The following is a 26,458-nucleotide window of genomic DNA, read 5'->3' on the forward strand; positions in this document are numbered from 1 at the left end:
AGAGTAGGGCTAATATAGGAGTCTAAGGTGAAGGATCAGTCTGGGTACAAAGGGTGGTGGTTCACAATGAACATCTCGTCTCAAACCAATGAAGCATCCCATACCCATTTTTTCTTTATCCCACCTGAACCTGAGACTATTAGGCGCAATATATTCTAGGGAGAGATGTTGTGTAATGTAACAAATATCTTTTAGGGGGAAATTGATAGGGATAACCCTTATGTTTCTAATGACTGATCCATAATACTAATATGCCATTGCTGCTGGAAAAATATATATGTTACCTACCCCATAACCCATATACATCAGCTTGCAATATGCTCGTGACTACGATTGAGGCCTTGCCAGGACACCGCTGCAACTGAGATAAGGAGTAGAAAGACAAAATATCTGACGAACAGAGAGCTCTGGAATTTCCCAGTAGAGAAACTTCTGCAAAGAAATTAATGGACACTAGATATGCTAATATATATGGACACAATAATCAAACAACCAATCAAAAAGTAACATGCTAATTCTGATGTCATAACTAAACCTCCTTCTTTGTCCAATGTAAAAACTAAATGTACTTCCTGGATTAAACAGAACTCTTTGGGGCAGCTACGAGTATGCTAAGAAAGTGTATACCAACATCCTGAATAAGAAATAAAGTTCTCTCAGCTCACCTCCTCCACGGTCTGCAAGGACCCGAGCCCGGCCAGGCTTGAAACTTGTAAGTAAATGAAGAAAAGTAGTCCAGCAGTCCCTTAAAACGTAGATCCTTTATTTCACTTTTCTTTAAAAGTACAGAGCACACACCATCCACCTTCACCTGGTCAGCAAACAACTCCTATGGACGCGTTTCGAACGCATGCGCATTCTTGATCACCACCGCGTTCTTGGGTGTGGTGATCAAGAACGCGCATGCGTTTGAAACGCGTCCATAGGAGTTGTTTGCTGACCAGGTGAAGGTGGATGGTGTGTGCTCTGTACTTTTAAAGAAATGTGAAATAAAGGATCTACGTTTTAAGGGACTGCTGGACTACTTTTCTTCATTTACATACCAATATCCTGTCTGGTGTATATTTTCTTATGTCGACACTTAGTAATATATGGCAGCACAGTCAATCACATTTGAAAGCTTCCCCTCGGACTACCCTTAACAATATCATGAGTTGCATCGGCATAGATCTATCACTTTACACAATCTTTCATTTGCAGTCTGACTTATAGTTATGGACACCTGTGTACAAGAAATAAATGGCAGAGGTGACAGAGGTGACTATACTATGCAGAAAGATTATCAAAATTAAGGTGGTTTTGCTGAGAAAAAAAAATATGGTTGATAAGTGACCTAATGACTGAGTATAAATATGTCTAAGGTCAATACATCGATCTCTCCTATAACCCAGGACTTTTGAATACATCGCCATTACAGATTGAATGTTAATTGAGTTTCAGAATTATTTTAACCCCTTAACGACCGCGGACGTATATTTACGTCCGTGGCCGGCTCCCGCGGTATAACGCAGGGTCACGTGGTGACCGCGTGTCATATCGGGTCGGTCCCGGCATACAACTGAAGCCAGGAACCGGGGCTAAAAGCACGCGGCAGCGATCGTCGAGCTGCATGCTATTAACCGTTTAGATGCGGCGTTCAAAGTTGAACGCCGCGTCTAATACGAAGGTTAAACCTTCCCGGCTGCTGAGTGGGGCTGATCGGGACCATCGCAGTGAAAATGCGATGTCCCGATCAGCTAGGATGTAAGCGGAGGGTGCCTTACCTTCCTCCGACGCATCCAATTGGCGATTGATTGCTCCAAGCCTGAGATCCAGCTATGGCTTTGCAGTGAACAGTGCTGGGCTTTAACATTGCAAAAAAAAAAAAAAAAAGTGTAGAAAAAAAAGTTAATAAAAGTCCAAATCACTCCCCTTTTCCCATTAAAAAAAAAAAAACATGTAAATTATAATAAGTATAAACATATGTGGTATCGCCGTGTGCGTAAATGTCCGATAAAAAAAGATCATTAATTAAACCACAGGGTCAATGGTGTACGTGCAGAAAAAAATTAGCAAAGTCCAAAATAGCTTATTTTTGGTCACTTTTTAAACCATGAAAAAATTTATAAAAAGCGATCAAAAAGTCAGATCAATATAAAAATGGTATCGATAAAAAATTCAGATCACGGCGCAAAATAAGTAGAAAAATAAAGTTGTAGGGGTCAGAAGATGACAATTTTAACATATACATTTTCCTGCATGTAGTTATGATTTTTTTTCCAGACGTACGACAAAATCAAAACGTATATAAGTAGGGTATCATTTTAATTGAATGGACCTACAGAATAAGATAAGGTGTCATTTTAACTGAAAAATGTACTGCGTAGAAACGGAAGCCCCCAAAATTTACAATATGGCGTTTTTTCTTCAATTTCATTGCACAATATTTTTTCCCCCTTTTGCCGTAGATTTTTGGGTAAAATGACTGATGTGACTGCAAAGTAGAGTTGGTGGTGCAAAAAATAAGCCATCATATGGATTTTTAGGTGCAAAATTGAAAGGGTTATGATTTTTAAAAGGTGAGGAGGAAAAAACGAAAGTGCGAAAATGGAAAAACCTGTGGTCCTTAAGGGGTTAACTAGTAACATAGTTCATGAGGTTGAAAAAAAGACCAGAGTCCATTACATTCAACCTATACCTCTAATAAGTCGCTACTGAGTTGAGTTGATCCAGAGGAAGGCAAAAAACCCTCATACTAGAGGTAAAAGTTCCTTCCTGACTCCAAATATGGCAGTCAGAATAAATCCCTGGATCAACATTCTGTCCCTATAAATCTAGTATACATAACCAGCGATGTTATTATTCTCCAAAAATGCATCCAGACTCTTTTACAGAGTTCACCATGACCACCTCCTCTGGCAGAGAGTTCCATAGTCTCACTGCTCTTAGAGTAAAGAACCCCCGTCTGTGCTGGTGTACTGTAGAAACCTTCTTTCCTCAAGACGTAGAGGATGCCCTCTTGTTATAGATACAGTCCTGAGTATGAATAGATCATAGGAGAGATCTCTGTACGGCCCCCTGATATAGTTATACATCGTTTTTTTTTTTTTTTTATAATTCAACAAAAACGTTTTTTTAAGGTAGATGTGGTGGGCACACCAATACAGGAAATACTTAACACAATACGGTCTTGTGGACCGAAATATCAGACAAAGGGAATGAAAAATAACACGGGTAGCAAAAGAACAAGACAAATACGTTCCAGTGAACGAAAGCATATGAGAAAGTTTCTCGTATCTCCTCTATCCCAACAATGCAGGGCGGGGGTTAAAGCCCAGGCAAAGAGTATACAACAAATTTAACACGTGTTTGTCGAAATATTCTGAATTACCTTGCCAATTGACTTAAACCAGAGGGACCTGACTAGGTAAAAAGGGGCCCAGCAGTTAGCAAGGGATCGAGAATAGGAACAGAATCAGAACGATGTAAATGAAAAGAAGAGGTAACCTTGAAAAGAGGGCCTTAGAAGAAAGGGGGAAAAGAATGGAGAGACACAAAACATTCGGAAGACTAAAGAAAGTGGGGGACACATACAGGACAACAAACTAACATAGAAAACCGCTGGTGACACACGGCGGGCAAGCATCCACAGCAAAGCGAAGCACCACACTATCACCCATAGCAGTATTCGGAAATCAACTCAAGAACCGAACAGTGGGGGAGGAGCAAAATTCCGACCACGGGAGCCATGTAGCTCCAAACCTAGTGACTTCGTCAGGGTGAACCGCCAAAAGTTCCTCCATGCGGTGAATTTGGGCAATTTCGCCTATCCAGTCGTCCATAGAGGGGGGGTCCAGGGTTTTCCACTTCCTGGGTATTACAGTCTTCGCTGCCTGGAGAAGGTGACGGGCCAGGGAGTTTTTGTACTTTGATTGCGCCATAGGGAACATATACAACAGAGCTGCCTCGGGGCACCAGGGAATCTGGGCCCCGGTCACCTCCCGGATGACACGGAAGACCGCAGACCAGAAAGGCTGCAATTTAGGGCATCCCCACCAAATATGGAGCATAGTACCCTCGTCACCTCCACATCGCCAACAGGAGCTCGGCACAGAAGGGTACCAGCGATGCAACACCGCGGGCACCCGGTACCAACGGGACAAGATTTTAAAGCTGGTTTCCTGAAATTTAGTGGCAATCACGGCCTTGTGGGTCAAGTAAAAACACTTAGCCCATTGATCAGGAGTAAACGATTTGGCAAGTTCGGTTTCCCATGCGCGACAAAATGTCGGAAGGGACTCCGATCTGGGAGACAACAATAGTCCATATAAGGTCGAGATGGAGTGACGAGGGAACGATGAGGCCAAGCACAATCTCTCAAAGGGCGTGAAAGGACGATGTAGGGAAGGGCGACATGGGAGATGGGAGTAGAAATGTTTCAACTGTAGGTAAGCAAAGGGTGCACGTCTGGCGCGTGGGCGGTCGGACAGAAGGTCCCCCAATGACTTGAGCCCCTCCCCGTCGAGGACATGGTGGAAACGGAGCGGTTCCGATCGGGAGGCCCAGAGAAAAGCAGTCGGGGAAACTCCCGGGGGGAGCATGGGATTGTCCGTGATAGGGAGGAGGGGGCCCTCACAATCTATAAGGGAAGCGGGCGACCTTACATTGGTCAGGACAGCTAGGGTGTGGCGAGTGGAGTAGGACAATTGGGAGGGGAGGTGAGACGATCGTGACGTCGTCCATGGCAGAGTGGAAATAGCGTAAGGGCAGATATCTTGCGCTAGTTGGACCCACTGTTTGGTAGAGGTATTATGGAAGTAGTCCAAGACACGGGTGTAAACACAGGCCAAGCAATATGCGTGACAGTCGGGAAGACCTGCGCCCCCCTGTAGTTTGGGTCGTGACAGGGTAAGCCTATTCAAACGGGGACGCGCTCCAGCCCACACAAAAGAGCTGAAGCAAGTCCGCAACTGTCTCCAGTAGGGGGACGGGATATATATGGGGACCATTTGCATTAAATACAACAGGCGGGGAAGTAAGGTCATTTTAAGGATGTTTATGCGGCCGAACCATGAGAACTCTTTACTATTCCAGGCGGTTAGGTCCGTTCGGAAACGCGCCAGCAGCAAGGAAAAATTGAGGGAAAGCAGGCGGGACAAGTCTGAGGGGATCACACCCCTACCCCTTAATCACACCCCTACCCCTTAATTCCCTGGTTGAACTTGATGGACGTGTGTCTTTTTTCGACCGTACTAGCTATGTAGCTATGCTATGCTATGTAACTGTGCCCAGGTAGGAAATACTACCCGGAGGCCAGCGAAAGGGAAAAGCAGATTGGAGAGCGGACAACGTACGTTCTGGCAACGCAACACCCAAGGCCTCAGATTTAGTATAATTAATTTTAAAATTTGACCACGTGCCAAACTCGGACAGGCGGGACATGAGGCATGGTAGAGACGTTAAAGGATCAGAGAGGTAGACCAGAAGGTCATCAGCGAATGCAGAGCATTTATAAGTATGAGTGCCGATAGACACCCCATGGATATCCGGGTCCGCTCTAATACTGGCCATCAAATGTTCCATTACCAGAACCTACAAGAGGGGGGAGAGGGGGCAGCCCTGGCGAGTACCATTATGTATGGGGAACGTGTCTGAAAGGGAACCATTAATCTTCAGGCGTGCAGAAGGGGAGCCGTACAGTGCCATAATTTTCCCTATGAAAGAAGGGCCAAGTCCAACATGCCGTAGGGTTTGTGCCAGGGAGGACCAGGAGATACGGTCAAAAGCCTTTTCGGCATTGGTGATAAGATCATAAGGGGTAATTTAGAGGTCTGGGCATAATGTATGATGTCCAGGGTCTTGATGGTATTGTCCCTGGCTTCCCTACCCGGCACAAACCCCACCTGGTCCTGGTGGATAAGGGAAGGGAGAAACAAATTAAGCCTGTTAGCCAATATTTTGGAGTGAATTTTTAGATCTACATTCAGCAGGGAGATTGGCCGATAACTACCACACGAGCGGGGATCTTTATGGGGCTTGGGCAGAAGAATTATATGGGCAAGGGAAGAGGCTGGAGGCAGTGGGCAGTCAGGGGAGATGGAATTAAACACTTTCAGCAGAAGAGGAAAAATAGAATCCAACAGTGATTTATAAAACTTAGCAGTATAGCCATCAGGGCCTGGGCTTTTGCCCCCCGGGAGGGCGCGAATCACTGATTCAAGTTTCTCGGGGGAGAAGGGGGCGTCCAGCGCCTCCCTCTCGACCGCGGAAAGAGCCGGGAAGGGTGAAGGTGGGTCTGGGCGGTGGGAGGGCCCGGGAGTCGGGAGGTGGTACAGATCAGAGAAGAAGGAGTGAAAAACAGATTCAATTCCCTCCCTGGTGTGCACCATCATCCCGGCTGGGGTCCTGATAGAGGGGATATGAGATTGGGACAGGCGAGTCTTCAAAGCCCTGGCAAGTATCCGGCCACTCTTGTTCCCATATTCGTAAAATTTACTGCGTCCCATTTGAAGCCAACGGCCCCAGGAAGCCTCCAAGAGGCGTTTCACCTCCAAGCGAGCCAGCTGTAAGTCCTGCAAGACAGGACGGGAGAGTGACCGTTTGTGTGCCAGCTCCAGCGAAGAAACCCTAGCTAAAGCTGCCGTAAGGGTGTGGGCCCTCTCCCGCTTCAAGCGAGAACAGTGTCTGATGAGAATGCCACGGAGGACACACTTAAGGGCCTCCCATTGGGTATATGGGGCCGTGGAATCAGAGACATGAACGGAAGTGAAATCAGAAACAGCCCTGGTGAGATCTGCCATGCATGCTGTGTCCAGAAGAAGAGACTCGTTCAACCGCCATGACCAGGCTGACTTAGTCAGGTGTGGTAGACGGAGGGAACAGAACACGGGGGCATGGTCCGACCAGATGATGCTGCCGATGTCCGATCCGTTCAGCCAAGTGAGGGCAGAGTGTTGAATTAGAATGTAATCTAGGCGACTATAGGAATCATGGGGAGTGGAGTAGTAGCTATAGTCCCTATCTGAGGGGTGTTGTAGGCGCCACGCATCACATAACTGAAGGTGGGCTAAGGAGCGTTTCACTCTCTTAATTGCCGCATAGGACAAGCTAGAGTGGCCTGAGGAGTTGTCTAGGGTTGGATCTAGGGTCAGGTTAAGATCCCCACATCAGATCACGGTCCCCTGAGCCACCGGTAACACAGAGTCAACCAGTCGGACGAGAAAGTCATACTGGCCCTGATTAGGTGCATACACGTTGATGATGGTGAGGGCTCTACCACCAATCAGCAGGGAGAGAACGATGTACCTGGCATGGGGATCGATTACCACATTGGTAACCTGATGTGTCAGAGATTTATGTAAAGCTATCGCTACACCCTTCGAACGGGAGGCAGAGTTATTGGCACAGAACCATACTGGGAAGTGTCGATTAGTAAGGGTCGGGGTGTGGCCGGTTTTGTAATGGGTTTCCTGCAAACAAAGGATATGAGTCTTACGCTTGTGGAAGTGGTGCAGGATCTGCGTTCACTTCGCCGGGATGTTGAGGCCTTTAGCGTTGAACGAGGCAATGTTAAGATCAGCCATCAGCAGGTAGGCACTAGGAGAGGGTCAGACAGCCGGTCCGCCTCAGCCACCAAACAGGACAAACACAAACACTAGGGAAGGAACAGAAAAACAGTTAGTAAGAACGAAATGAGAGGGGAGGGTAAGAAATCAAGAACAAGAGAGAGGTAGCAGTAGAAAAGTACTACCGCAGCACAATCTAAACAGCACAGCAAAGGCTGACGGAAATGCCCAGGACGGAGATACCACCAGCCTGGGTTGCAACCTATTGGGGGTAGGTGGAAGACGCTGACGCAGGGGAGGAGACCGGATTAGTCACCCAAACTGAGCAAGGGGCAAGAGATAAGAATAATTCCAGAAAGGAAATAGAAGGCACACAAGTGCAGAAGGAGAAGGAAACCCAGGGTAGGGACACATGACAAAAGCAAAAGATAAAGGGGGGAAAACGGGGGAAGAGACGGAGAAGAAGAAGGAGGGAGAAACAGAGGGGAAAGAGAGAAAGACAGAGAGAAAAGGGGAAGGGGGGAGGAAAGGGGGAGGGGCAGAGAGGGAGGGGCAGAGAGGGGGAAGAAGAGCAGGATAGGCATTACAGAGGGAGCGGAAGGGGGGAGAGAAGGAAAAGGAGGGAAAGGGGATGAATAGGAGGGAGAACAAGGAGAACGGAACCCCTAGCACCAGAGCCCAATAGTAAAATATACATTATTAACAGTAGTCCAGCTAACCTGTGAAAAGGGAGGAGAATATAAACCCAGAAAACATAGCAATAACATTTCTAACAGTATCAAGTGTGGGGAGACTGCACAATCTGAGGGCCGGGAGAGACAGTTTCCCAGCGGGCAACCAGCCTTTGTCGGCGGCCAGGTCGGGGGGCAGGTCAGGCCGAGACACCTTGAAGGGCTGCTGAGGGAATCTTGGTACAGAGCGCTTCGGGGCTCCAGAGGAAATCTGTGGCCAATACGAGATAGGGATGGCAGGCAAGTCCAAGTCCTTCAGGAAGGCTGGAACATCAGCAGGAGAGCTGATAAAGGTAAAGGTTTTCCCATTTCTACGGACAGTCAGGGCAAACGGGAACCCCCACCTATAAGGGATGTCTCGCTCCCTCAAAGCCTCCAGCACTGGTTTAAGCGTCGCCCGTTGAGCCAAGGTGTGTCTGGACAAGTCCGGAAACAACTGCACTTGTATGTCCTTGTAATAGATGCGTCTGCGGGCCCTGGCCGCCCTGAGAATGTCCTCCTTGAGAGCATAGTAGTGCACCCTACAGATCACATCCCTGGGGTGCTGATCATCTTGACTAGGGGGTCTCAAGGCCCGATGTGCTCGGTCCAGCTCAATGTGGACATCAGGGGCCCGCTCCAACATTGAATATAGACAGTAAAGCAGGGTAAAGTTCCTCCGGACCCACCGCCTCCGGGAGCCCCCGAAGACGAATATTGTTGCGTCTGTTACGGTTCTCAACATCGTCGAGGTGCTGTTGTAAAGTGAAGAGCTGGCCACTATGTTGTTTCACCACTGCTTGTAAGGCCTGGACAGCAGAAGAGGAAGATGCCTGCGCCTCCTCTACCCCCACCACCCGGGCGGTCAGCGCAGACACATCCTGACGCAGTTGAACAAATTCTTCTTTGCACTCAGCGACTATTTGTTTAGCCAATGATGAGAGGTCATTTTTGGTAGGGAGAGAGGCCACCAGGGTGCGGAGGTCCGCCAAGGTGACAGGACAGTCCGCTGGGGAAAGCTGAGAGTGTCCTGGGTACATGAGGGTCCCCCAATGGGTATGGGGCAGCGACAGTACAGCAGGTGTGGGGGAAGGAGCATGAAAAACCGCTGGAGTCCCCTCCAAACTAGGCGGCAATCCTAGAGAAGACGGATGGGGGGGCCCACTGCTGGGGGCTAATGGAGGAGGAATTCCTGAGGGTGAGTACATCGGCTGAGCTGTATCCTGAGGCAAGTGCAGAGGGGAGTCCCAGGGTGAGCCTGAGGCCCAGGATGGTGACACAGCAGGATCCAGGCCGGCAGGGGATGGAGAGGCCTGCGATGTGCAGGGAGCCAGAACTGGGGGTGACAAACCTGCGGGAACATTGGGCCACTCATCAGGGGCCAAGTCCAGTACCCGGGCTGCAGGAGGAGATGGGCCCTGCAAGGGGCTGCAGATGGCGGAGGCCCCAGTGATCCCCATAGAGGGGGGCCCTACAGGCCCAACGGGACCACGTGGAGGTAAGGGCTGGGGATTATGCTTTCCCCCACCCGGCGGCCCGGCGGGACTGGGAGCACCATCAGCGGGAGCGGGTGTAGAGTATGCGTCCCTTACCTTGGGTCCCCCCTCGGACGCCCGTTGAGACTCCAGCTGGAGAATGATCGTGGTCTGCAGGTGCCCGGACGTGCGCACTCCACCGCCGCCATCTTGGAGAGCGCCGTCCACAGCTGCCGAAGGTGGTGAAGGCCACACCAGAGGGAGAGACTGCCGCGGGGCTGCTAGTGCAGATGAAGGCATGCCCGAGTCCAGAGATGCACCAGGTACTGCCGCCGGCGGTGAGGTGGAGGTCCTCGGAGTAGCTGCCGGTGGCGTGGAAGCCGCAGCCGCAGGAGCGCAGGCAGCCATGGAGCCAGGAGGGAGAGAGGTGCTCCTGCAGGGCTGGGAGCGCGTCAGGTACGGCAACAGAGTCCTCACAGGGGAAGGGGGTCTGGAGCGGGTCCGTCTCTTGGGTTTCTTGGAATTTCCTCCCATGGAAGCACACTGGAATCTGGCTTATGGTGGGTGCAGGACCGGAGCTCCGACAAAACGCGTCCTCACTCCGCCATGTCAAGCCACGCGCCGTTATACATCGTTTTTAGGTCGCCCCTAAGCCTTCCTTTTTCTAAGCTAAATAACCCTAATTCTGATAATCTTTCTGGGTACTGTATTCCTCCCATTCCCGTATAACTCTGGTTGCCCGTCTTTGAACCCTCTCCAGCTCCACTATATCTTTCTTGTACACAAAAGTGTGCAGAGCAATTCTTTGTATTGAAAGGGGTACTACGGTGGACATTTTTTTTTTTTAAATGAACTGGTGCCAGAAAGTTAAACAGATTTGTAAGTTACTTCTATAAAAAAAATCTTAATCCTTTCAGTACTTTTAGTAGCTGTTTGCTACAGAGGAAAATCTTTATTTTTTTATTTCTTTTTTGTGTTGTCCACAGTGCTCTCTGCTGACACCTGATGCCCGTATCAGGAACTGTCCAGAGCAGGAGAAAATCCCCATAGCAAACCTATGCTATTCTGGACAGTTCCTGATACGGCAGGCATCCCGGCACATCGCTGAGGGGGGTCCTGAGACCATGTCAATTCAGACACGCAATTTTCTGCTATTCCGGGCTGATCGGGTCTCTAGTGACCCGATCACCCGGAAAATAGGGATGATCGGAGTTGTCAGTGACACCCCCGATCATCCTGCAGGATAGGAGTGAGGTCACAGTGCTGCGATCTCCTCCTATCCCCTGCCATTAGTCAGAACTGAGTTCTGACCAATGGCAGCGCAGGACAGGGAGTTGCCATGGAACCCCCCCGTTCTGACCACCCCTGGATGGGGGGGAGAAGATGGAGATTTTCAAAATTTTCATGATATTTTGGGATTTTTCACCAAAAAAGGATGCAAGTAACGCTGAAAATTTACCACCAAAATAAAGTAGAATGTCCCGAAAAACTATCTCAGAATCAGAATAATCGGTAAAAGCGTTTGAGTTATTAATGCGTAAAGTGACGGTGGTCAGAATTGCGAAAAAGGGCTCAGTCCTTAAGGTGAAAAAGGGCTGCATCCTTAAGGGGTTAATACCTAATAGTTATAAAACAGTCACATATTAATTATTATATGGTTTTGAACAGATTTAAGGGGTTCTCCACCATAAGGTGATTTTAGTACGTACCTGCCAGACAGTAATGGACATGCTTAGGAAGGATATGCGCTTGTCTTGGGGCTAAATGGCTATGGTGTGAGATAACCATAATACTGTGGCTAGCTTTTTGTGAACTGGTATTTCCTACTTGAGTTTTTCTTTTTTCACTACAAATCCCATAATTCCATTTTCCTCCCTCCCACACATCAGCCACCCCACCCATTGAAACATAAATGAGCTGCATCCATTCAAAAGACCTGTGGTTTTCAATCAGGTTGCCTACAGCTGTTGCATTAGTTGCAGATTGATCTCTTTCCCACCAAGCGATCGCTCCACCCATTGAAGCAGGCATGCTCCCTGTCATCAGCTGACTAGTGAGTCAGGTCTCGTCCGCATTGCAACCTGGGGAAAATCTGAGACAACAGTCATTTTGTATGCTGTTAAAAATAAATCTTGGGGTGAAAATCACAGAAGAATTGCGAGAAAACCGTCACACACAGGTACAGACACTATATTATGAAGTACACTAACTTTACAGCCCATGTAGCGTAGTCAAATAACAAAAAATTCTTGGAATACCCCTTTAAATATAAAGCTGTTGCAGAAAAAACTAAACAAAACAAAAGATAATAGTAATTTAAAACAATAAAGTATGCAAAACATTACAGTATTTATAATATGGGTCGACAATCAAGGTCCAAGACAATATGGTCCACATGCGGTGCATATGATTTCACCTTTTCAATATGCACAATACTTGTGTGCCATGGAGTGTCATGAACTTTTTGTAAAAAATTTTGGATTTTAGTTTCAGCAGACTCTGCCCACTTTCTCCAGGTTAATTTTCTTAAACTTCCAGGATCCTGTGCTGTAATACTTTTATCATCTTCTTTGTGTTTGCTGGGGAAACAGTTTACATTGTGGTGAATATGTAGCATACCACCAGTGTTCTTCTTTAAAACTCTACAAGCTATCTGGTAACCTTCTTCAGATGTTGGAATTAAACCCAAATTCACACGATCTGCTACATCATGCAACAGCAGCTAGAGAAATAGAAAATATATAAACACATGAGATTTTCTTTGTACACTTCATGCATCATTCATTTTAAGTTTAAAGGGAAAAAAAGGCCTTGCGTGTGGTGACTTGTTGTACACCCCCGTGATTGCTGCTAGGGATCGACCGATACTGATTTTTTAGGGCAGATACCGATAATCTGTGACCTTTCAGGCCAATAGCCGATAACTTATACCGATATTCCGGTATAAGTTATCGGCTATTTTGGGAAAAAAGTCAGCTATGGAGCAATTGATTACAATGTACAAATATAGGAATGGACAGAACAAAGCTATATCTAGTGATCTTTTTTATATCTAGTTCTGTAATTATGACAAGAGGGCATCCTCTAACATCTACAGGAAAGGCTTAACCATTATAAAAGAAAGGGATATTTTGCTGTAGTGAGACTGTAGAATTCCCTTCCACGTGATGGCTAACTGATTAACCTGTTCAGGACCACGGGCCTACAGGTATGTCCTGACACCCTGGGTCTTAAGGACCAAGGACTTACATGTACGTCAGTGGGAATTTCGGTCCCTGCCGCTCAGCGGGAGGGGATCGGACTGGGGTGACTGGGGTCATCAGAATTCACACTTGCGATTTGCGAGATTCCGGGTCATTACGGGCCTATGGTGACCCGGAATATAAGGGGGATCGCGTTTGTCTAAGACACCTACGATCCCCCTGAAGGGATAGGAGTGAGGTGGCAGGGGTGCCACCACTCCTATCCCTGCTATTAGGCGTCTAGAAGCGACGTCCAATAGCAGATCGGGGGCTTAACTTTCGTTTTCCCCACAATAGGCGGGGCAGAACAGGGAAACGACAGAGGACCGGCACTGAAGTCCACTCACCCTGCGAGCGAGGCTGCGGGCGACAATCGGTGTCGGAGATCGGCAGGCGGTGTGTCGTGCAGCTGGCTCCCTGGATCCGACGGAAGCCGGTAAGTTGCCTAGCAACATCTGGAGGGCTACAGTCCGAGATCATTATACAGGGGTCTCTACACTGTTGCCCTCCAGATGTTGCAAAACTACAACTCCCAGCATGCCCAGACAGCTGTCATGCTGGGATTTGTAGTTTTGCAACAGCTGGAGGGCTACAGTTTGGATATCACTGTGCAGTGAACTGTGGCCCTCTAGATCTGGCAAAACTACATCTCCCAGCATGCCCACATAGCAGTTTGCTGTTTGGGCATGCTGGGATTTGTAGTTTTGCAACATCTGGAGGGTCACAGTTTGGAGATCACTGTGCAGTGGTTTCTAAACTGTAGCCCTCCAGATGTTGCAAAACTGCAAATCCCAGCATGCCCAAACAGCTAACAGCTGTCTCGCCATGCTGGAAGTTGTAGTTGCGTACCTCCAGCTGTTGCATAACTACATCTCCCAGCATGCACTTCGGCGATCAGTACATGTTGGGAGTTGTAGTTTTGAAACAGCTGGAGGCACACTGGTTGGTAAAATACTGAGTTAGGTAACAGAACCTAACTGAAGGTTTTCCAAACAGTGTGCCTCCAGCTGTTCCAAAAGTACAACTACCAGCATGCATGGTCTGTCAGTACATGCTGGAAGTTGTAGTTTTGAAACAGCTGGAGGCTTGCCCCCCCCCCCCCCCATGTTAATGTACAGGGTACATTCACACGGGCAGGCTTACAGTAAGTTTCCTACTTCAAGTATGAGCTGCGGCAAATTTTTCGCCGCAGCGCAAACTCGTAGAGGTAAGCTCACTGTAAACCCGCCAGTGCGAACGTACCCTAAAAACACTACACTACAGTAACACATAATAAAGGGTAAAACACTACATATACACCCCCTTACACTGTCTCCCCCCCCCCCCCCAATAAAAATGAAAAACGTTTTGTACAGCAGTGTTTCCAAAACGGAGCCTCCAGCTGTTGCAAAATAACAACTCCCAGCATTTCCGGACAGCCACTGACTGTCCAGGCATGCTGGGAGTTTAGCAACAGCTGGAGGCACCCTGTTTGGGAATCACTGGCGAAGAATATCCCTATGCAAATTAATTTAGTCCTCAAATGCGCATGGCACTCTATCACTTCGGAGCCCTGTCGTATTTCAAGGAAACAATTTAGTGCCACATATGGGGTATTTCCGTACTAAGGAGAAATTGCACTACAAATTTTGGGGGGCTTTTTCTCCTATTACCCCTTATGAAAAGGAAAAGTTGGGGTCTACACCAGCCTGTTCGTGTAAAATTTTTTTTTTTTTTTACACTAACATGCTGGTGTTGCCCTTTATTTTTTATTTTCACAAGAGGTAAAAGGAAAAAAAGTACAGAAATACCCCATATGTGGGCGTAAAATGCTCTGTGGGTGCACAACAAGGCTCAGGAGTGGGAGGGCACCATGTACATTTGAGGCCTAAATTCGTGATTTGCACAGTGGTGGCTGATTTTACAGCATTTCTGAAATAAACGCCAAAAAAATAAATACCCACATGTGACCCCATTTTGGAAACTACATCCCTCACGGAATGTAACAAGGGGTATAGTGAGCCTTAACACCCCACAGGTGTTTCAAGAATTTTCATTAAAGTTGGATGGGAAAATAGGAAAAAAGCCCCCCAAAATTTGTAACCCCATTTTTTCTGAGTAAGAACATATCCCATATGTGGATGTAAAGTGCTCTGCGATCGAACTACAATGCTCAAAAGAGAAGGAGTGCCATTGGGATTTTGAAGAGAAAATTTGTCCAGAATTGAAGGCCACGTGTGTTTACAAAGCCCCCATAGTGCCAGAACAATGGACCCACCGCCCCACATGTGACCCCATTTTGGAAACTACACCCCTTATGTAATGTAATAAGGGGTACTGTACGCCCCAAAGGTGTCTGACAGATTTTTGGAACAGTGGTCCGTGAGAATGAAAAATGTAATTTTACATTTGCTCAGCCCACTGTTCCAAAGATCTGTCAAACGCCAGTGGAGTGTTAATACTCACTACACCCCTTATAAAATTCTGTGAAAGGTGTAGTTTCCAAAATGGGGTCACGTGGGGGGGTCCACTGTTCTGGCACCACGGGGGGCTTTGTAAACGCACTTGGCCCCTGAGTTCCATTCCAAACAAATTCCCTTTTCAAAAGCTCAATGGCGCTCCTCCTCTTGTGAGCATTGTAGTGCGCCAGCAGAGCACTTGACGTCCACATATGGGGTATTTCCATACTCGGAAGAAATGGGGTTACACATTTTGGGGGTAAATTTCTTCTATTACCCCTTTTGGTGAAAAACCAGCATTTTAGTGAAAAAAATTTTTTTTTTTCATTTACACATCCAACTTTAAAAAAAATTGTGAAATACCTGTGAGGTGTTAACATAGTAACATAGTTCATAAGGTTGAAAAAAGACCAAGGTCCATCAAGTTCAACCTATATCCCTAATGAGTCGCTACTGATCCAGAGGAAGGCAAAAAACCCTCATACTAGAGGTAAAAATTTCTTCCCGACTCCAATATGGCAGTCAGAATAAATCCCGGGATCAACGTTCTATCCCTATAGATCTAAAATCCATAACCTGTAATCTTATTACTCTCCAAAAATGCATCCAGAACCCTTTTGAACTATTTCACAGAGTTCCCCATGACCACCTCCTCAGGCAGAAAATTCCAAAGTCTCACTGCTCTTACAGTAGAAACCTTCTTTCGTCTAAACGTAGAGGATGTCCCCTTGTTATAGATACAGTCCTGGGTATAAATAGATCATGGGAGAGATCTCTGTACTGCCCCCTGATATATTTATACATAATTATTAGGTCTCCCCTAAGCCTTCTTTTTCTAAACTAAATAACCCTAATTCTGATAATCTTTCTGGGTACTGTAGTCCTCCCATTCCCCGTATTACTCTGGTTGCCCATCTTTGAACCCTCTCCAGCTCCACTATATCTTTCTTGTACACTGGTGCCCAGTACTGTACACAGTATTCCATGTGTGGTCTGACTAGTGATTTGTACAGCAGTAGAATTATTTCCTTGTCGTGGGCATCTATGCCCCTATTGATGCACCCCATAATTTTATTTGCCTTGGCAGCAGCTGCCGGACACTGGTCACTACAGCTAAATTTACTATTAACTAAGACTCCCAAGTCCTATTCCACGTCAGTTGTCCCTAGCGTTCTCCCATTTAATACATAATCGCAGCCTGTATTTTTCTTCCCCATGTGCATTACCTTACATTTATCAGTGTTGAACCTCATCTGCCACTTCCCAGCCCAAACCTCCAACCTATCCAGATCCATTTGTAACAGTGCACTGTCCTCTATAGTGTTTACTGCTTTAGAGTTTAGTATCATCTGCAAAGATTGCTACTTTACTATTCAAACCCTCTACAAGGTCATTAATGAATATATTAAATAGAACAGGACCCAAGACGGACCCCTGTGGTACCCCACTAGTAACAGTCACCCAATCAGAATAAGTACCATTAATAACCACCCTCTCACTATCACTGATCCAGTTACTTACCCACTTACACACATTCTCCCCCAGCCCCAACCTTCTCATTTTATGCACCAACCTTTTATGTGGAACTGTATCAAATGCTTTGGAAAAATACAGATTTTTCTGTACACTGTACCCCTTGTTACATTCCTTGAGGGGTGTAGTTTCCAAAATAGTATGCCATGTGTTTTTTTTTTTGCTGTCCTGGCACCATAGGGGCTTCCTAAATGGGACATGACCCCAAAAAACCATTACAGCAAAATTTCCTTTCAAAAAGCCAAATGTGACTCCTCTTCTGAGCATTATAGTTCGCCCGCAGAGTATTTTAAGCCCTAACAAATTTTGGGGGGCATTTTCTCCCATTACCCTTTATAAAAAATGGTAACTTTGGGGAAAAAAACTGCATTTTAGTGAAAATTTTTTTTTTCCGTTTACACATCTGACTTTAACCTGTTGGGTACGAAGGGCGTATGCATACGCCCTTGCGTCCTGGTACTTAAGGACGAAGGGCGTATCCATACGCCCATGGGAATTTCGGTCCCCCCCGCGCGCCGGGCGGGGACTGGACCGGGGTGACTGCTGATATCTATCAGCAGGCACCCCGTGCAAATGCCAAGGGGGGTCATTAGACCCCCCCCCATGTCGACGATCGGCGCAAATCGCAAATTAATTCACACTTGCGATTTGCGGCGATTCCGGGTCATTACGGGTCTATGGTGACTCAGTGACCCGGAATATAAGGGGGATCGCGGGTGTCTAAGACACCCACGATCCCCCTGAAGCGATAGAAGTGAGGTGGCATGGGTGCCACCCCTCCTATCCCTGCTATTGGTGGTCTAGACGCGACCACCAATAGCAGATCGGGGGCAGGGGGGTTTACTTTAGTTTTCCCCGTCCTGCCCACCCACAATAGGTGGGCCAGAACGGGGAAAACGAAGAGGAGTGGCGCCGAAGATTACTAACCCGTCTGGAGGCAACGGAGCGACGGTGATCGGCGGGCGGTGACGGAGATCTGCATGCGGCGTGCGGCAGAAGAGGACGGCTTCCTGGATGCGACGGAAGGCGGTGAGTTGCCTAGCAACATCTAGAGGGCTACAGTCTGAGACCACTATAGTGGTCTCTAGACTGTAGCACTCCAGATGTTGCAAAACTACCACTCCCAGCATGCCCATACAGCTGTTTGCTGTGTGGACATGCTGGGATTTGTAGTTTTGCAACAGCTGGAGGTCTACAGTTTAGAGACCACTGCACAGTGATCTCTATACTGCCCTCTAGATCTTGCAAAACTACAACTCCTAGCATGCCCACCCAGCGGTTTGCTGTCTGGGCATGCTGGGAGTTGTAGTTTTGCAACATCTGGAGGTCCACAGTTTGGAGATCACTGTTCAGTGGTCTCTAAATTGTAGCACTCCAGATGTTGCAAAACTGCAAATCGCAGCATGCCCAAACAGCAAACAGCTGTCTCGGCATGCTGGGAGTTGTAGTTGCGTACCTCCAGCTGTTGCATAACTACATCTTCCAGCATGCCCTTCTGTGATCAGTACATGCTGGGAATTGTAGTTTTGCAGCAGCTGGAGGCACACTGGTTGGAACATACTGAGTTAGGTAACGGAACCTAACTGAAGGTTTTCCAACCAGTGTGTCTCCAGCTGTTGCAAAACTACAACTCCCAGCATGTACTAACAGACCGTACATGCTGGGAGTTGTAGTTTTGCAACAGCTGGAGGCACACTGGTTGGAAAATACTGAGTTAGTTAACAGAACCTAACTGAAGGTTTTCCAACCAGTGTGCCTCCAGCTGTTGCAAAACTACAACTCCCAGCATGTACTGACAGACCGTGCATGCTGGGAGTTTTAGTTTTGCAACAGCTGGAGGCACACTGGTTGGAAAATACTGAGTTAGGTAACAGAACCTAACTGAAGGTTTTCCAGCCAGTGTGCCTCCAGCTGTTGCAAAACTACAACTCTCAGCATGCACGGTCTGTCAGTACATGCTGGGAGTTGTAGTTTTGAAACAGCTGGAGGTTTGCCCCCCGCCCCATGTGAACGTACAGGGTACATTCATATGGGCGGGTTTACAGTAAGTTTCCTGCTTCAAGTATGAGCTGCGGCAATTTTTTTGCCGCAGCGCAAATTCCTAGCGGGAAACTCACCGTAAACTGCAAGTGCGAATGTACCCTTACACTGTTCCCCCCCTCCCCAATATAAATGAAAAACGTATTGTACGGCAGTGTTTCCAAAATGGAGCCTCCAGCTGAGCTGTTGCAATACAACAACTCCACGCATTTCTGGAGGACAGCCACTGACTGTCCAGGCATGCTGGGAGTTTAGCAACAGCTGGGGGCACCCTGTTTGGGAATCACTGGCATAGAATACCCCTATGTCCACCCCTATGCAATCCCTAATTTAGTCCTCAAATGCGCATGGTGCTCTCTCACTTCGGAGCCCTGTCTTATTTCAAGAAAACAGTTTAGGGCCACATATGGGGTATTTCCGTACTCGAGAGAAATTGCACTACAAATTTTGGGGGGCTTTTTCTCCTTTTACCCCTTATGAAAAGGAAAAGTTGGGGTCTACACCAGCCTGTTAGTGTAAAAAAAATATTTTTTACACTAACATGCTGGTGTTGCCCTTTACTTTTTATTTTCACAAGAGGTAAAAGGAAAAAAAGACCCACAATATTTGTAACACAATTTCTCCTGAGTACGGAAATACCCCATATGTGGGCGTAAAATGCTCTGCGGGCGCACAACAAGGCTCAGGAGTGAGAGTGCACCATGTACATTTGAGGCCTAAATTGGTGATTTGCACAGGGGTGGCTGATTTTACAGCGGTTCTGACATAAACCCAAAAAAATAAATACCCACATGTGACCCCATTTTGAAAACTACACCCCTCACGGAATGTAACAAGGGGTACAGTGAGCATTTATGCCCACAGATGTCTGACAGATTTTTGGAACAGTGGTCAGTGAAAATGAAAAATGTAATTTTTTTGTTTGCACAGCCCACTGTTCCAAAGATCTGTCAAACGCCAGTGGGGTGTAAATGCTCACTGTACCCCTTATTACATTCTGTGAGGGGTGTAGTTTCCAAAATGGGGTCACATGTGGGGGGGTCCACTGTTCTGGACCACGGGGGGCTTTGTAAACGCACATGGCCCCCGACTTCCATTCCAAACAAATTATCTCTCTAAAAGCTCAATGACACTCCTTCTCTTCTGAGCATTGTAGTTCACTTGCAGTGCACTTGACATCCTAACATGGGGTATTTCCATACCCAGAAGAAATGGGGTTACAAATTTTGTGGGGCATTTTCTCCTATTACCCCTTGTAAAAAAGTAAAATTGGGGGGAAAATCAGCATTTAGTGGAAAAATATTTTTTTTTCATTTACACATCCGACTTTAACATAAAGTTGTCAAACACCTGTGGGGTGTTAAGGCTCACCATACCCATTGTTATGTTCCTTGAGGGGTGTGGTTTCCATAATGGTGTGCAATGTGGGGGGGGGGGGGGTTGCTGTCCTGGCACCATAGGGGCTTCCTAAATGGGACATGCCCCCAGAAAATCATTTCAGAAAAGCTCACTCTCCAAAATCCCATTGTTGCTCCTTCGCTTCTGAGCCCTCTAGTGCAGCCGCCGAACACTTGACATACACATATGAGGTATTTCCTTACTCAAGAGAAATTGGGTTACAAATTTTTAGAGGATTTTTTTCCTTTTACCCCTTGTAAAAATTCAAAAACTGGGTCTACAAGAACATGCGAGTGTAAAAAATGAAGATTTTGAATTTTCTCCTTCACTTTGCTGCTATTCCTGTGAAACACCTAAAGGGTTAATACACTTACTGAATGTCATTTTGAATATATTAAGGGGTGTAGTTTTTATAATGGGGTCATTTATGGGGTATTTCTAACCAGAAGACCCTTCAAATCCACTTCAAACCTGAACTGGTCCCTGAAAAATTCCAATTTTGAAAATTTTGCGAAAAATTGGAAAATTGCTGCTGAACTTTGAAGCCCTCTGATGTTTTCCAAAAGTAAAAACATGTCAACTTTATGATGGAAACATAAAGTAGACATATTGTATATGTGAATCAATATATAATTTATTTGGAATGTCTATTTTCCTTACAAGCAGAGAGCTTCAAAGTTAGAAAAATGCAAAATTTTCTAATTTTTCATGAAATTTTTGAATTTTTCACCAAGAAATGATGCAAGTATCGACGAAAATTTACCACTAACAAAGTAGAATATGTCATGAAAAAAAAATCTCGGAATCAAATTTATAAGTAAAAGCATCCCAGAGTTATTACTGCTTAAAGTGACAGTGGTCAGATATGCAAAAAATGCTCCCGTCCTTAGGGTCATAATGGGCTCCGTCCCTAAAGGGTTAACTAAAAGTCATCAAACCCCTTGTTATGTGCTTTGAGGGGTGTAGTTTCCAAAATGGTATGCCATGTGGGGGGTTTTCTGCTGTTCTGGCACCATAGGGGCTTCCTAAATGTGATATGCCGCCCAAAAACCATTTCAGAAAAACTGTCTCCAAAATCCCATTGTCGCTCCTTCCCTTCTGAGCCCTCTACTGCGTCCACCGAACACTTGACATACACATGAGGTATTTTCTTACTCGAGATAAATTGAGTTACAAATTTTGAGAGGATTTGTCTCCTTTTACCTCTTGTAAAAATTAAAAAACTGGGTCTACAAGAACATGAGAGTGTAAAAAATGAAGATTTTGAATTTTCTCCTTTATTTTGCTGTTATTCCTGTGAAACATCTAATGGGTTAAGCTACATTATGAATGTCATTTTGAATACTTTGAGGGGTGCAGTTTTTATAATGGGGTAATTTGTGGGGTATTTCTAATAGGAAGGCCCTTCAAACCTGAACTGGTCCATGAAAAATCTAGATTTTTCTATTTTCCTTACAAGCAGAGAGCTTCAAATTAGAAAAATGCAAAATTTTCAATTTTTTCATCAAATTTTGGAATTTTCCACCAAGAAATTTTACCACTAACAAAGTAGAATATGTCACGAAAAAACTATCTCGGAATCAGAATGAAAGGTAAAAGCATCCCAGAATTATTAAAGAAGAAGTATCATGGACCAAGTCACAATTTTTTTTTATATCATGTGAAAGTGCATCAGCTCACCATTCTGACAATCTGCTCCTCATGTATCTCACCATCTCCCTTCTCCTGCAATCCCCTCTGAAAGATCGGTACTTCCTGGTCCATGGAGGTCCCTGACTTCCTGTCTCCCATAATGCCTTTCAGTTCATCACAGAAGTAGCCCAGCCTAGACCAGTGCTTCCTAACCAGGGTGTCTCCAGCTGTTGTGAAACTACAACTCCCAGCATGCCTGCTACACTGACCTAGACACTGATCACTTTCCTAACAGCAGGCTCAGTGTTTCCCCTGCTTCTATTCTCAGGACATCGTTCTTTCAGACTGACCTGCTGTCAGATTGTGATCAGTGCAGGGGAAAGCAGGGATCTCCCCTCCCCCTCTGCTTCTTCTCGGGACATTGGGACATCGTTCTTGCTCTTATAAACACTGAGCTGGCTGTCAGATGCTTCCCTGCCGAGGAGATGAAGACGCTTGCTCAGCTCACTGGGGCTACTATGATTGGCTGAAGCTGCACATGGGAGGTGCCTTTGCCCTGCACAGAGCTGGCTAAGCTGCAGGCAGCACACAGAACTATGGGAAATTGTGACATCACGGCCCCCAGCATAATGCAGCTCAATGGGGGGGTCGCAAGTCATCAGAACAGGGAGCTGCTGAACTTCCTCTCTGAACAAAGAAGCTAGAAAAACAGGTTTTACATACAAGATGGGTAAAGTCAGTGATTTACAAAGTGATATAACTTTTGCTTCTGCATTTAAAACACAATACTTTTTCTACATGGGACTTCTCCTTTAATGAAAAAATATTAGGAGGTAGCTGCAACCGAAAATGTGATTGTATGGAATTATCTGCCAGATGAGTACTCACGCCAAGGTTGTGTATCCCATACAACCTTATTTACATGTAAGAAAGGTGTATATATAGATATATATACTGGTTGCGTATTTTCTCAAATCTGGGCTTATATAGTTAGTTTAACCCCTTCCCGCAGAATGGCATATATAAACGCCGGGTTGTGCAGTGCGTTCGCGCATCCCGACGTTTATAAATGACATTCAGTTAACCTGGCGATGCGCAGCATCGTACGGGTTAACCAGCAGAAGTCCCGCTGTTTCCAGCAGGGGACAACTTCTGCTTCACCCCCCAGGACCATCAATTGATGGTCCTGGTCAGCGATCACTGTGATTGGTCCCTGTGGACCAATCACAGTGATTTGGGGTGAAAGTTCAGATCCCGGGGACCTGCGGCATAGGGGGGGGAACACGTGGGGACCGGCGGACTTACCTGGAGCAGCGGCGGGACCGAGGAGCAGCGGCAGGACCGGCCACGTGGACGAGCAGCGACGGGACCGGCAGGTAAGTATGTAGTCCTCAGAGGCAGCAGATCTTCACTGCTGCTTCTAGAAGTCTGAAAACTACAACTCCCAGCATGCCTAGAGAGCCTTTGGCTGTCTGGGCATGCTGGGAGTTGTAGTTTTGCAACATCTGGAGGGCCCCAGTTTGGAGACCATTGTATAATGGTCTCCAATCTGTGCTCTTCCAGCTGTTGCAAAACTACAACTCCCAGCATGCACTGACTGTCCAGGCATGCTGGGAGTTTTAGTTCAGCAACATCTGGCCCTTCAGATGTTGCCGAACTACAACTCCCAGCATGCCCTTCAGCTGTCTGGGCATGCTGGGAGTTGTAGTTTTGCAACAACTGGAGACACACTGGTTGGGAAACATTGTTTCTAACTCAGTGTTTCCTAACCTGTGTGCCTCCAGCTGTTGCAAAACTATATCTCCCAGCATGCACTAACAGACCATGCATGCTGGGAGTTGTGGTTTTGCAACAGCTGGTGCACCCCCCATGAATGTACAGGGTACATTCACATGGGCGAGGCTTTTACAGTGGGTTTCTCGCATCTTGAGATGCAGCAAATTTTGCGCTGGGAAACTCGCTGTAATCCCCCGCCCATGTGACTGTACCCTAAAAACACTACACTACACTAACACAAAATAAAATAAAAAGTTAAAAACACTACATATACACAGCCCCCCTCCCCCAATAAGAACGTCCGGTACACCACTGTTTCCAAAGCAGAGCCTCCAGCTGTTGAAAAACAACAACTCCCAGTATTGCCGGACAGCCGTTGACTGTCCACGCATGCTGGGAGTTTTGCAACAGCTGGAGGCTCCCTGTTTGGGAATCACTGGCGTAGAATACCCCATGTCCACCCCTAAGCAAATCCCTAATTTAGGCCTCAAATGCACATGGCCCTCTCACTTTGGAGCCATGTCGTATTTCAGGGCAACAGTTTAGGGTCACATATGGGGTATCGCTGTACTCGGGAGAAATTGCGTTACAAGGTTTGGGGGTCTTTTTCTTCTTTAACCCTTCATGAAAAGGAAATGTTGGGGTCTACACCAGAATGTTAGTGTAAAAAATTTTAATTTTTTACACTAACATGCTGATGTTGCCCTATACTTTACATTTTCACAAGAGGTAAAAGGGAAAAAAGCCCCCAAAAATTTGTAACACAATTTCTCCCGACTACAGAGATACCCCATATGTGAGCGCAAAGTGCTCTGGGGGCGCACAACAAGGCCCAGAAGGGAGAGCGCACCATGTACATTTGAGGTGATTTGCACAGGGGTGGCTGATTGTTACAGTGGTTTTGACAAACGCAAAAAAAACAAAACCCCACGTGACCCCATTTCGGAAACGACACCCCTCACGAAATGTAATGAGGGGTGAAGTGAGAATTTACCCCCCACAGGTGTCTGACGGATCTTTGGAACAGTGGTCCGTGAAAATGAAAACTTGTACAGCCCACTGTTCCAAAGATCTGTCAGACACCAGTGGGGGGCAAATGCTCACTGTACCCCTTGTTACGTTCCTCAAGGGGTCTAGTTTCCAAAATGGTATGCCATGTGTTTTTTTTTTTTTTTGTTGCTGTTCTGGCACCTTAGGGGCTTCCTAAATGCGACATGCTCCCCGAGCAAAATTTGCTCTCAAAAAGCCAAATATGACTCCTTCTCTTCTGAGCATTGTAGTTCGCCCATAGTGCACTTCAGGTCAACTTATGGGGTACCTCCATACTCAGAAGAGATGGGGTTACAAATTTTGGGGGGTATTTTCTGCTATTAACCCTTGCAAAAAGGTGAAATTAGGGGGGAAACACATTTTAGTGGAAAAAATTATATATTTTTTTTTACATATGCAAAAGTCGTGAAACACCTGTGCGGTAATAAGGCTCACTTTATTCCTTATTACATTCCTCAAGGGGTCTAGTTTCCAAAATGGTATGCCATGTGTTTTTTTTTTGCTGTTCTGGCACCATAGGGGCTTCCTAAATGCGACATGCCCCCCGAGCAAAATTTGCTCTCAAAAAGCCAAATATGACTCCTTCTCTTCTGAGCATTGTAGTTCGCCCATAGTGCACTTCAGGTCAACTTATGGGGTACCTCCATACTCAGAAGAGATGGGGTTACAAATATTGGGGGGTATTTCCTGCTATTAACCCTTGGAAAAATGTGAAATTTGGGGGGAAACACACATTTTAGTGAAAAAATATATTTTTTTTTTTACATATGCAAAAGTCGTGAAACACCTGTGGGGTATTAAGGCTCACTTTATTCCTTGTTATGTTCCTCAAGGGGTCTAGTTTCCAAAATGGTATGCCATGTGAGGGTTTTTTGCTGTTCTGGCACCATAGGGGTTTCCTAAATGCAACATGCCCCCCAAAAACCATTTCAGAAAAACGTACTCTCCAAAATCCCCATATCGCTCTTTCCCTTCTGAGCCCTCTACTGCGCCCGCCGAACACTTTACATAGACATATGAGGTATGTGCTTACTCGAGAGAAATCAGGCTACAAATATAAGTATACATTTTCTCCTTTTACCCCTTGAAAAAATTCAAAAATTGGGTCTACAAGAACATGCGAGTGTAAAAAATGAAGATTGTGAATTTTCTCCTTCACTTTGCTTCTATTCCTGTGAAACACCTAAAGGGTTAAAATGATGACTGAATGTCATTTTGAATACTTTGGGGGGTGCAGTTTTTATAATGGGGTCTTTTGTGGGGTATTTCTAATATGAAGACCCTTCAAATCCACTTCAAACCTGAACTGGTCCCTAAAAAATAGTGAGTTTGAAAATTTTGTGAAAAATTGGAAAATTGCTGCTAAACTTTGAAGCCCTCTGGTGTCTTCCAAAAGTAAAAACTCGCCACTTTTATGATGCAGACATAAAGTAGACATATTGTTTATGTGAATAAAAAAATTTTTTATTTGTAATATACATTTTCCTTACAAGCAGAGAGCTTCAAAGTTAGAAAAATGCAAAATTTTCAAATTTTTCATCAAATTTTAGGATTTTTCACAAGGAAAGGATGCAAGTTACCACAAAAATTTACCCCCAAGTTAAAGTAGAATATGTCACG

At 46.1% G+C, this 26,458-nt stretch overlaps 1 protein-coding gene across 3 annotated transcripts in view; it reads right to left on the reverse strand.

The window, feature by feature from the left end:
* TRMT12 (tRNA methyltransferase 12 homolog) overlaps positions 1–26,458 on the reverse strand; it is a 309,262-nt gene that overhangs the window by 38,884 nt on the left and 243,920 nt on the right. For 2 of the 3 annotated variants that reach the window (XM_056540149.1, XM_056540150.1), the window contains exon 7: positions 12,146–12,451. In XM_056540149.1, the coding sequence (XP_056396124.1) occupies positions 12,146–12,451 (306 nt within the window). Of the gene's footprint in view, positions 1–288; positions 362–12,145; positions 12,452–26,458 lie in introns of all 3 variants that reach the window. The other variant, XM_056540148.1, reaches the window with a different exon arrangement.

This window comes from Hyla sarda, chromosome 9, assembly GCF_029499605.1.
Source record: "Hyla sarda isolate aHylSar1 chromosome 9, aHylSar1.hap1, whole genome shotgun sequence".
NCBI classification, from domain to species: domain Eukaryota; kingdom Metazoa; phylum Chordata; class Amphibia; order Anura; family Hylidae; genus Hyla; species Hyla sarda.